The following is a 12,209-nucleotide window of genomic DNA, read 5'->3' on the forward strand; positions in this document are numbered from 1 at the left end:
CTTTTCACATCTGTCACCCCCGCAGGTGTCGGGCACCCACCTGCGCATCCCCCAGGTGACAGCGGCTGATTCAGGAGAGTACGTGTGCCGCGTGACATCAGGCGGCGTCACGCACGAGACGTCCCTCATTGTCACCATCCAGACTGGTGCTGGCTCCTCTTACGGTACTGGGAACGGGTGGGAGGTGACACGTGGACACCATGGAGACACGGTGGCTGCCCCCGCTGACCCCACTGCCATCCCCAGCTGTCGGGGTCACACCGCCGGTGAGGATCGAGACCTCCTCTGCCTCCGTCACCGAGGGACAGACCCTGGACCTCAACTGCATGGTGGCAGGACAGGGCCACCCTCATGTCACCTGGTACCGGCGCGGGGGAGCTCTGCCCCCCAACAGCCAGGTGGGACGCTGGGGAGATGGCATCACCCTGCAGGGCACAGCCCCGTATCAGGCACTGATGTGTCCCCAACTTGTCACCTCTCCTAGGTGTCAGGGACCCGCCTGCGCCTTGTCCAGGTGGCGGTGGCCGATTCAGGGGAGTATGTGTGCCGGGTGACCCTGGGGACCGTCACACAGGAGGCATCTGTCATTGTCACTGTGCCTGGCGGTGCTGGCACCTATTACTGTGAGTGCAAGAGGGCAGTGCTTGGGGACAGAAAGGTGCCACCTCAGTGACAAACGTCCCCTTTCTCTGTCCCCTCCCCAGCCTCCGGTGTCTCCCAGCCCCTCCGCATCGAGTCCTCATCCTCAGCCATCGCTGAGGGACAGACCCTGGACCTCAACTGTGTGGTGGCAGGATCCAGCCCTGCCACAGTGACATGGTACAAGCGCGGTGGCTCCCTGCCCGCTGGCCACCAGGTAGGGCACAGGGGGGGCTCACCCCGAATTTGTCCCATCCTCTGCTCTTTGGTGCTGACTTGTCCCCAAATTGTCCCCTCCGAGGTGTCGGGCACCCGCCTGCGCATCCCCCAGGTGACAGCGGCTGATTCGGGGGAGTACGTGTGCCGGGTGACGTCAGGCGGTGTCACGCACGAGACGTCCCTCATCGTCACCATTGATGACGGAGCCAGCCCATCCCACCGTGAGTGCCACCCTTTGGGGGGACGGGTCCCCACCAGTGCCCAGGACCAGTGGGGACATTTGCCCTTAACTCTGCCCGTACAGCCACCGGTGTCACGCCGCCCATCCGCATCGAGTCCTCGGCATCCTCTGTCACCGAGGGACAGACCCTGGACCTGGACTGTGTGGTGGCCGGGCAGGGACAGGCCACCATCACCTGGTACAAGCGTGGGGGTCCCCTCCCAGCCAAGCACCAGGTAGGTGGGGACACTGGTGCAGTGGCAGACAGTGGCCATGCGTGGCTGGTTGATGCCATCACCTCCTGCCATCATGTCCCCAGGTTTCGGGGTCCCGCTTGCGGCTGTCCCAGCTCTCAGTGGCTGATTCGGGGGAGTACGTGTGTCGGGCGGACACGGGCAGCTTCTCCCGTGAGGCCACTGTCACTGTCACCGTCACCTCCCGGGACAGCTCCAGTTACCGTGAGTGAGGCCATGGGGGCGAGGGAGGATGCCGAGGGGAGATGGGGGACATGGATGACCTCGTGGCTTCCCTGTCCCTTTGTCCCTACAGGTCTGCAGAGCCCCATCATCTCCATTGACCCACACAGCATGGCGGTGGCACCAGGCGAGGATGCCACCTTCAAGTGCCGTGTCCACGACGGCGCCCGGCCCGTCAACGTCACTTGGCGGATGGGACCTGGCCAACATCTCCAAGGTATGGTGGTCCCCAGGGTGGCCCTGGCATGGTCTCCAGGATGGCCTTGGTGCTGATGGCCCCTCCTTGCCCAGACAATGTGAAGATCAGCCCCAATGGCTCCGTCATCTCCATCACCGGCGCCCATGTGGGCAACCAGGGTGCATACCACTGTGTGGCCTCCAACCGCTTCGGCGTCGCCAGCAGCGTCGTCAACCTCCTGGTGCAAGGTGCGAGGTGGCCAGGGTGGCCCTGTCCCTGTTCCCATGTGCTCCAGATGTCCCTGGTATGGTGGTGTCCCCATCCCCATGTCCTCCATGTGCTCCAGATACCCCTGGGGTGATGGTGTCCCCATACCCATGTCCTCTCCACGCTTCGGGTGCTCCTGGAGTGGTGATGTCCATGTCACCATGCTGATGTCCTCCAGGTGCCCCTGGGATGATGGTATCCCCATGCCCATGCTGACATCCTCCCCATGCTCCGCATGCCCTCAGGGTGGTGGTGTCCTCATGGCCATGTCAACATCCTTACTTGGCCCCATGCTGATGTTCTCCTCTTTCTCCAGGTGCCCCCACGGTGTCAGTGATGCCACCAGGCCCTGTGACAGTGAAGGAGGGCAAATCCCTCAGCCTGGAGTGCCTTGGCCGGGGCGAACCCCGGCCGCTGGTGCGCTGGAGCCGGCTGGGCTCCCGGCAGAAGGTGGAGCACCAAACGCTGCTGCACATGGACAGCCAGGCCATCCTGCAGGTGAGCAGGGCACCCTGGGGTGCCAGGGGGTGCCTGGTACTCGCTAACCCACCCTGTCCCCCCCTCCCCAGCTTTCACCAGCCAAGCTGGAGCATGCCGGGACCTACGTCTGCACGGCACACAGCGCCCTGGGTTCGGCACAAGCCCGGGTGGATGTCCACGTGGTGACGGCGCAGTCGCACCCCGGGGCCCCTGAGGTCACCGCGCCATCCACTGTCACTGTGGTGGCTGGGGACACCGCAACGCTGCACTGCACAGCCAGAGGTACAGGGAGGCTGGAGGCTGGTGGCGGAGGAGGGGTGTCGTGCCGCGGTACCCTGACACCACGGTGACGGGCACCGGCGTTGCCTGTAGGTGAGCCAGCACCGCGGATCGAGTGGTCAAAGCTGCGGGCACCCCTGCCCTGGCAGCACCGGGTGGTGAACGGCAGCCTGGTCATCCCCCGCGCCGCGCAGCAGGACTCGGGCCAGTACATCTGCAACGCCAGCAGCCCCGCTGGCTTTGCCGAGGTCTTCGTCACCCTCGACGTGGAGAGTAAGGGCGGGGTGGGGGGTGTCAGGGTGCCCCTGGGCCCCTCCTGCCATCTGCACTGTTCCCTTCACCCCCGATGTTGCCATCACCCATCCTTGGCTCCTCTCTGTCCTTCCTCCGCACGCGGCTATCTCCATCACTGCTCCCACCCATCGAGCCCTGCCTCGTGGATCCATCCTCACTCCATCCCGACACTTCCTGCTCTCCATCTCTCAAGCTCCGGCATCCAGCCCTTCCCATGGATGTGTCTGTCTGCTTGTCCCGTCCCAGTGCACACCTGTCTCTCTCCTCCATCCATCCCCTATTCACGGATCTGTCCATCACTCATCCATTCCAGCTCACACCCATCTCTCCATCTCCTTTCACACACCTCCGTCCATCTCTTCCTCATGGATCCATCTGTTTCTCCTTCATCCCGGCACATGCCCATCTCTCCTCTAAAACTCCTCCATCCACCCCTGCCTGGTGGCTTCATCCATCACTCAGCCCTCCCAGCTCACACCCATCTCTCCACCTCCTCTCACACCCCTCCATCCATCCATCCATCCCATCCCATCCTTTGTGGATCTGTCTCTGGTCCAGCCCAGCCCATGCCCACCTCCATCCCCACCCACACCTTCCCATCGCTGCCCTCCTTGCCCTGCTGACCCGTTCATTGCCCCATCCTGGCTGTGGCTGGGCACTGACGGTACCGGCCGTCCCCGCAGCACCACCGTACGCCACCAGCCTGCCGGAGGAGACCGCGGTGCGTGCCGGTGATGCGCTGCAGGTGCAATGCCTGGCCCATGGCACCCCACCGCTGCTCTATGCTTGGGACAAGGTCAATGGCAGCCTCTCGGCCCGCGCCATCCACCGTGCCGGCCTCCTCCGCATCAGCCCGGTGTTGCCCGCCGATGCTGGCACCTACCGTTGCCTCGTCACCAACCGCGTTGGCACTGCTGAGAGCTTCGCCCACGTGGCCGTTCACGGTGAGCCCCCGCCGCAACAGGGACGGTGCGCGCTGGGGAGGCCGGGTACCATCAGGGCTTTGTGTCTTGCCCAGGGGATGCTGGTGATGGTGGTGATGCCGGCGGCGGTCCCTTGACGGTACGGATAACGCCGGGGAGCCTCGTCAAGGGGGTGGGCAGCACCGCCGAATTTGCCTGCACCGTCTCGGGGGACCCCCGGGCACGTCTGGAGTGGCTGAAGGATGGCGGGGAGCTGCCCTCCAGCCACAGCGTGCGGGATGGGGTGCTGCGGTAAGGAGTGGGGGGCAGGGCAGTGGGATCCCCCCTGGGGTCCTACAGCCCGGTTGTGTCCCCACACCCCGGCTGTGTCCCCCCAGGATGCCGGAGCTGGCGTGGGGGGCGCAGGGGGTGTACGTGTGCCGGGCCAGCGCCCCGGGCAGGCAGGCGGAGGACAGGGCCACCCTCACCGTCCAGGGTAGGAATGCACCCGTGTGCCGGGAAATGCCGGCACCTCCCAACCTGTCCCCCACCAACACTGGCACCCCGGTACCCCCATCTCCCCCATGCCCTTGGGCACCCTGGTACCCCACATTTCCCTACACCCATGGGCATCCTGGCACCCGACATCCACCCACGTACCCCCTATTTCTTCTCACATTGATGGGCACCCTATTACCCCCCATCTCTCCCAGTGCCCATGGGCACCCTGGTACCCCTCATTTCCCTACACCCATGGGCACCCGGGCACCCCCCATCACTCACTGCACCCCCCATACACTCCCATGCCCCCTATTTCTTCTCACATTGATGGGCACCCTAGTACCTCCCATCTCTCCCAGTGCCCATCCAAATCTCTCTCCATGCCCACAGGCACCCCAATACCCCCCACCTCTCCTCAGGTTTGTGGGCACCCTGACACCTCCAATCTCTCCTCACACCCACAGGCACCTCGGTATCCCCCATCTCTCCCCAAACCTTAGAGCACCCTGGTACCCCGCCATCTCTCCCCATGCCCATGAGCACCCCAATACCCCCAGTCTCTCCCTGCACCCATGGCCGCCCCAATGGTCTCCCCATGCCCTCGAGCACCCTGTTTCTCCCCATCTCTCACTCCTCTGGTTGGCACCCCCGACCACAATGCCTCCTTGTGCCAGGGGGGGCCCCCAAAACCCCACTGTCCCCCCCAAGCTCTCCCCAGGGCCCTGATCAACATTCGGACGGCGGTGCAGACGGTGCTGGCGGGGATGGCGGTGGAGCTGGAGTGCCTGGGCTTGGGTGAACCCCGTCCCCACGTCACCTGGAGCAAAGTGGGGGGCCATATCCGACCCGGGGTGCTGGTCCGCGCCGGCACCCTCACCATCGAGCGGGTAGAACGGGCAGATGCTGGGCAGTACCGTTGCACCGCCACCAATGCTGTGGGCACCGTGCAGTCCCACGTCATCCTCCATGTTCAGGGTGAGGATTGGCACACGGAGCTGGGGACGCACATGGTGTCACCGCGGGGTGGTGATACCTCCGTGTGTCCCCAGCTGCCCCCCAAATCGCCGGGCAGCCGGAGGTGAAGGAGGTCTCAGTGGGTTCAGCGGCTGTTTTGCCCTGCTTGGCATCTGGCTTCCCAGTGCCGGAGATCACCTGGAGCAAGGTGAGGTGGAGGGATGCAGGGATGGGGATGCAGGGTCGGGGGGGCACCCCATGGGTACTGACCCCCAACCTGCTCTGCTGCAGCTGGAGGGGGAGCTGCCGGCAGGTGCCAGGGTGGAGGGGAATGTTTTGACGCTGCCGGCCGTGCACCATGAGGATGCTGGCGTCTACGCCTGCGCTGCCACCAACCACCGCGGCCAGGAGACTGCTTACTATGTCCTCAAGGTCCGAGGTGAGGATGGATGGACAGATGGATGGACGGGGCGTGGGGGGGAACGTACTCCCACCCCTCCTGACTCTGCCATCCCTGCAGAGCGCCTGGTCCCCTATTTCGGGCAGACGCCCCGCTCCTTCCTCCCCCTGCCCACCATCAAGGATGCCTACAAGAGGTTCGAGATTGTCATCACCTTCCGACCTGATGCTGCTGATGGTGAGCACTGACGGGAGCCCCATGTCCCCTCCGTGTCCCCTCCATGTCCCTTCCACATCCCCTCCATCGTTTTCTCCTCCCTTCCCTCTCCATTCCTCCATCCTTCCATCCCTCCATCCATCCTCCCTTCTCCATCCTTTGGCTCCCATTCTCTATTCATCTGAACCCACATACACCTTATGGGGGGTTTCTCCTCCATCCTGGGGGTATTTTGGGGACTCCCAGTATGTGACCCCCTCCCCAAGGTGGGGACCACCCTGCCTGACCCACTGCCACCCCACAGGGCTTCTCCTCTATAACGGGCAGCGGAAAACCAGCGGCGCCGACTTCATCTCCTTTGGTTTGGTGGGCGGCCGCCCTGAATTTAGGTGAGACCCATCAGTGGGTGCTATGGGGAGGGGGGGGAGAAATGGGTGCCAGCACCCACCCACACCCCTTGTACCCCCCAAAAATAAGGTTTGACGCCGGTTCGGGCATGGCCACCATCCGGCATCCAACGCCGCTGCGGTTGGGCGAGTACCACACCGTCCGTCTGCTCCGCAACCTCACCAGGGGTTCGCTGGCACTGGATGGGCACCCCCCCATTAATGGGACTTCCCAGGTATTTTTTTGGGGGGGTGTGTGTTGATGTGTATTGGGTGGGGGTCAGGGTGCTGGAGGTGGTGCCCACCTGCCTGTGCCTGCAGGGGAAGTTCCAAGGGCTGGATCTGAACGAGGAGCTGTACCTGGGGGGGTACCCCGATTTTGGTGCCGTGGCTAAGACAGGGCTCAGCCGTGGATTTATGGGTGAGTGGCGGGTTTTTGGAGGGCGCCGGGTGGAGGGGCTGAGCCATCCTGTCACTCCCTCCACCCCATCACCATCCCTCCATAGGATGCGTTCGCCAGCTCCGCATCCAAGGGGAGGAGGTGGCTTTTGGGAACATGGACCTGCAAGCACACGGTGTCACCAGTTGTCCCACCTGCCAGGACCAGCCGTGCCAGGTGAGGATGGGGGCTGATGCCCACCCATCGCCACACATCCCCACCTATCGCTGACACCCATGTCACCTCCTCTAGAATGGCGGCGTGTGCCAGGATGCCGAGAGTGGCACCTACATCTGCCGCTGTCCCCCTGGCTTCACCGGCAGCAACTGCGAGTACTCGCGGGCTTTGCATTGTCACCCAGGTAGGTGCCTGTACCCTGGGGATGTCACCCCAATGTCCCTCCCTGGATGGGTTCTCATGACTTGTCGCCCTACAGAGGCATGTGGGGCTGATGCCACCTGCGTCAACCGGCCGGACGGGCAGGGCTATACCTGCCGCTGCCACCTGGGCAAGGCTGGGGAGAGGTGCACCGAGGGTGAGCATGGCTGGAGACACAGTGACAGGGCTGGCACTACCTTGGGGACATGGGCGTGGGATGGGCAGCACCCCAGGGGGATGGACATCGGGCTGGCACCACCTTGGGGACATGGGCATGGGATGGGGACTGCTGTGGGGAGGTGAGCACAGGGCTGGGTCTGCCCTGGGGACATGGGTGCAGGATGGGGAGCACCCCAGGGACATGGGCATGGGGCTGGGACGGCCCTGGGGACATGGGCGTGATGGGGACAGGAGATTAGGTGCCATCTGGGGAGATGGTCATTGGGGAGATGGGCGTCATGGACATGGTGGAGATGGGCCATTGGGTGTCACCCCAGGGAGATTGGCACGATGGGGATGGGTCATTGGGGACCACCCTGGGGACACAGGCTGAGGACCACCGTGGGGAGATGGGCACAGGCCTGGGGACCATGCTGGCGACAGGGCTGGGGAGCACCCTGGGAAGATGGTCACAGTGGGGCTGGAGGCTGGGGTCCTACGGCTGGGCGCTGATGTGAGGGTGCTGCAGGCGAGGCGGTGAGCGTGCCATCCTTCGGTGAGGCGGGCGCCTTCGTCTCCTACCCACCCCTCACCAACGTCCACCACGAGCTGCGGGTGGAAGCCGAGTTCCTGCCGCTGGCACCTGACGGGCTCCTGCTCTTCAGCGCCGGCAAAGCCGCCCCCGTTGAGGACTTTGTCGCCTTGACCATGGCTGGTGGCCACCTCGAGTTCCGCTATGAACTGGGCTCAGGTGGGCTGGCGTGGTGACAGGGTCCTGGTGGCACTGAGGGGGGGGAGGGGGGCTGGTGGCACCGAGGACCCTGGGTATAGGTGGGGTGACCTGGTATTCCCAGCATCTACTGGCATCATTGGGGTCCCCTGGCACCACTGGGGCCCCCAAGTGTCACCAAGAATCCCTGGCATCACTGTGGTCCCTTGGCATCACTAGGGTCCCCAAGTGTCTCTGGCATCCCTTGGCATTGTTGGGGTCCCCAAGCATCACCAGGATCCTCTGGCACCACTGGGGTCCCCAAGTGTCACCAGGGCCCCTTGGCCTCCTTGGGCTCCTCAGGTGCTGCTGTGTCCCCAGACACCACTGGGGTCCCTCTGGTGTCACTTGGGTCCCCTGGCATCATGGCACTGGGGTCCCTGCCCTGGCACCAGCCGGGTCCCCAGATGTCACCAGGGTGCTCGGACATCAGTGGGGAGTCCCTTGGTGTCACTGTGGTCCCCTGGCATCACCCATGTTCCCAGGCACTGCCAGTATCCCCAAGCATCGCTGTCACACCACCAGGGTCTCCTGGCATCCCTTTGGTCCCAGATGCTGCCAGTGTCCCCAGGCATCAGTGGGGTCCCCCAGCATCACCCAGGGCACCTCTCTGCTCCCCAAGCATCCCTGGTGTCCCCCATCCCCTTGTGATGCCACCATCCTGTCCCCCCAGGCCCAGCAGTGCTCCGGAGCACTGAGCCGGTGACACTTGGCCACTGGCACCGGGTGACAGCCGAGCGGGTGCACAAGGATGGGACGCTGGTGGTGGATGACGCTGCCCCGGTGAAACGCTCCTCGCCCGGCAAGAGCCAAGGTCTCAACCTCCGCACCCCCCTTTACCTGGGGGGCACCGAGCCCCCCCTGCGCCCCCCAACCAACACCTCCTTCCGGGGCTGCATTGGAGAGGTGAGACCCCCTGAATCCAACCTGAGTGCCCAGGTCCCCTCGCTGGGGGAGGGAGGCTGGGGGCTGATCCCCCCCTCCCCGGTGTCCCCCCAGGTCTCCATCAATGGGAAGAAGGTGGATTTGTCATACAGCTTCCTACGGAGCCGTGGCGTGGGGCAGTGTGGGCAGCGCTCGCCCTGCCTGCACGCTGCCTGCCTGCACGGGGGCCGCTGCCTGCCCCTGCCGGCTGGCACCCCTGCCTACCGCTGCCTCTGCCCCCCCGGCTTCAGCGGTGAGGCCCACACTGGGGCGCACACGCGTGCAGTTGGCATGTGCATGCATGCAGAGCATGCGTGTGCACTGTGGGTGCAAGTGTGCTGCGTATTGGGCATGCTGGGCATGTGTGTGTGCGGTGCATGAGTTTGCTGTGTGCACATGTGTGCTGGGCATGCGTGTGTGCAGTGCATGCCTTTGCTGTGTGTGCATGCGTTTGTGTGCACATGTGTGCTGTGTGTGTGCGGTGCATGTGTTTGCTGTGTGCACATGTGTGCTGGGGGTGTGCGTGCAGTGCATGCGTTTGCCGTGCGTGCATGTGAGCTGCAGATGTGTGCGCTGTGCACTGTGTGCACACGTGTTTTGCAAGTGGCGTGTGTGATGCGTGCATGCAGGGGTGCTGGGAACACCTGTGTGCACACTTTGCAAGTGGGTGCATTTGCTGCATGTTCACACAGTATGAGATCATACTACATATGTGCTGCACATGCACGTGTGCTGTGTGCAGTTGGCATGCGTGCTATGCACTGGCTGCAGTTTGCACGAGTGTGCATCTGCCATGTGTGCGTTTATACATATGCATATGCTGTGTGCATAGTTTTCACACGTGCATGGTGTGCAGGAGCATGCGCAGTGTGCAGGAGCGTGCAGCGTGGCTGCTGTGCGTGCTGTGTGCACACACGCCTCATGTGCATGTTTACCCTGCACACACACATGTGTGCAAGGGGAACTCCCGGTGCAGCAGGTGAGCTGAGAGGATCTGACCACCCTCACCGCTGCCTGTGTCACCTGGTGTCCCCTTCTGTGTGCCCAGGGCCACGCTGCGAGCAGGAGGAGGACCGCTGCCTGCACCGAAACCCCTGCCTGCACGGCGGCACCTGCAAGGGCAACGCCTGCCTCTGCCCACAGGGCTACACTGGCCCTTACTGCCAGCACAGTGAGTCAGGGGATACTTGGGGACATGGGGGGGAGGGGGCAAGCATGTGCCACCCCCTCCCCAACCTCCCTTTGCCTGCAGGCTTGGCACTGGTGGAGCTGGAGCAGGACTGGCAGGAAGGCAGCGGGGGTGGCGGTAGGTCCCTGCACCCATTTTCCCCCTTCTTGCACCCAAAAGTGATGCTGTGGGCGTGGCAGCTGGGCGTGGCCCCCCCCCCTCACCCTCTCTCTTTCCCCCCAGATGCCCCAGGACAGTTCAGCGCCGCTTTCCAGGACGGCTCCTACCTTGCCCTGCCTGGGCAGCTCTTTCCCCGGGGGTGAGCGACACTGGGGACAGGGCCCCTCTGAGCAGGGTGCTGCACCCCCACCCGTGGCATTGCCTGGGGAGTTGCACCACTTCCCATGGGCTGCACCTACCACAGCGTTGCACCCTTCCCATCATTGCACCATTTCAGCATTGCACCCTTCCCATAGCATTGCACCCATTGCAGCATTGCAGCCTTCCCATCATTGCACCCATTGCAGCGTTGCAGCCTTCCCCTAGCATTGCGCCCATTGCAGCGTTGCAGCCTTCCCCTAGCATTGCGCCCATTGCAGCGTTGCAGCCTTCCCCTAGCATTGCGCCTGTTCCCATGCCATTACACCCTCATAAGGTGCTGCACCCCCTCCCGCAGCATTGCACCCTTCCTACCGTGTTGCAGCCATCATGCCATTGCACCCCTTCCAGCAGCATTGCACCCATCGTGGTGTTGCACCCGTCGCAGCATTGCATCCTTCCTGGGGTGCTGCACCCTTCCTTCCTATAGCATGGCACCCTCCCTGGGGTGCTGCACCCATTGGGCCATTGCAGCCTTCTTGGGGTGCTGAACCTTTCCCAGGGTGCTGCACCCCTCGTGCCGTTGCACCATCCTGGGGTGCTGCACCCACCAAGCCGTCCCCCTCTCCTCGCAGCCCACCCGAGGCGCCCGAGAGCATCGAGCTGGAGCTGCGGACGGGCAGCGCCGACGGGCTGCTGCTGTGGCACGGGGCGGTGAGCGGGGAGGGGACCAGGGTGCTGAGCCCCCTGAGGGTGGGGGTCAGGGTGCACCCCACCCCGCTCACCGCCCCACTGCACCCACAGGAGCCCGGCGAGGGTGGCAAAGCCAAAGACTTCATTGGCCTCGGCTTGAAGGACGGGCACCTGGTGTTCAGGTGAGTGGGGGGACACGGTGTCACCTCAGGGTGCCCTGTGCCACCCAAGGGTGCTGATCCCATGTCACCTTGAAGCTACCAGCTGGGCAGCGGCGAGGCCACCATCATCTCTGAAGACCCCATCAACGATGGCGAGTGGCACCGCGTGGTGGTGACGAGGTGGGTGGGGGTTGGGGCAGGGGGAGGGGTGGGGGGCGGGATGGGGGTCAGGGTGGGTGCTGATGGGTGCCGTGCAGGGAGGGCCGCCGCGGGCAGCTGCAAGTGGATGGGGAAGAGCCGGTGAGCGGGGAGTCGCCAGGAGCCAACATCATGGCCAACACCCAGGGCAGCATCTTCGTGGGTATGGTGGCACCTGGGGGACGGGGGGGCACAGGGGGGGCCATGGGTGGGCCATGGGATGGGACTATGGGGTGGGATGGAACAGGGCATGACATGGGATGGGACATGGGTTGGGATGTGTCATGAGGCATGGAACGAGACATCTGATGGGACACAGGGTTGGATACAGGGTGGGACACGGAATGGGACATGGGCTGCATCGTGGGACATAGAGTGGGACAGGGGGTGGGACACAGGAGGTGGGACAGGGCACACATGGGATAGGACACAGGATGGCCATGGGACAGGACACAGGGTGGGACATGGAATGGGACGCCTGATGTGACATGGGGTGGGACATGGGATGGGACACGTGATGGGACACCTGATGGGACCTGATGGAACATAGAATGGGACACCTGATGGGACACGGGGTGGGACATGAAATAC

The 12,209-nt window shown here is 64.0% G+C and overlaps 1 protein-coding gene across 1 annotated transcript in view; it reads left to right on the forward strand.

Annotated features, from left to right (window-relative positions):
- HSPG2 (heparan sulfate proteoglycan 2) overlaps positions 1-12,209 on the forward strand; it is a gene marked incomplete at its 5' end in the record, with an annotated part of 33,341 nt that overhangs the window by 20,499 nt on the left and 633 nt on the right. Inside the window, 35 exon segments of the mRNA XM_056331532.1 lie at positions 26-164; positions 247-398; positions 485-623; positions 705-856; positions 941-1,079; positions 1,163-1,314; positions 1,398-1,536; positions 1,628-1,771; positions 1,846-1,980; positions 2,316-2,497; positions 2,569-2,761; positions 2,852-3,031; positions 3,736-3,996; positions 4,071-4,266; positions 4,353-4,450; positions 5,164-5,430; positions 5,505-5,617; positions 5,701-5,848; positions 5,930-6,046; positions 6,330-6,414; positions 6,503-6,647; positions 6,733-6,832; positions 6,918-7,027; positions 7,103-7,211; positions 7,287-7,385; positions 7,917-8,138; positions 8,830-9,062; positions 9,156-9,333; positions 10,129-10,251; positions 10,333-10,386; positions 10,492-10,567; positions 11,202-11,280; positions 11,371-11,441; positions 11,517-11,600; positions 11,678-11,781. Coding sequence (XP_056187507.1) covers positions 26-164; positions 247-398; positions 485-623; positions 705-856; positions 941-1,079; positions 1,163-1,314; positions 1,398-1,536; positions 1,628-1,771; positions 1,846-1,980; positions 2,316-2,497; positions 2,569-2,761; positions 2,852-3,031; positions 3,736-3,996; positions 4,071-4,266; positions 4,353-4,450; positions 5,164-5,430; positions 5,505-5,617; positions 5,701-5,848; positions 5,930-6,046; positions 6,330-6,414; positions 6,503-6,647; positions 6,733-6,832; positions 6,918-7,027; positions 7,103-7,211; positions 7,287-7,385; positions 7,917-8,138; positions 8,830-9,062; positions 9,156-9,333; positions 10,129-10,251; positions 10,333-10,386; positions 10,492-10,567; positions 11,202-11,280; positions 11,371-11,441; positions 11,517-11,600; positions 11,678-11,781 — 4,918 coding nt within the window.

The sequence above is a fragment of the Falco biarmicus genome, chromosome 3, assembly GCF_023638135.1.
Source record: "Falco biarmicus isolate bFalBia1 chromosome 3, bFalBia1.pri, whole genome shotgun sequence".
NCBI lineage: Eukaryota > Metazoa > Chordata > Aves > Falconiformes > Falconidae > Falco > Falco biarmicus.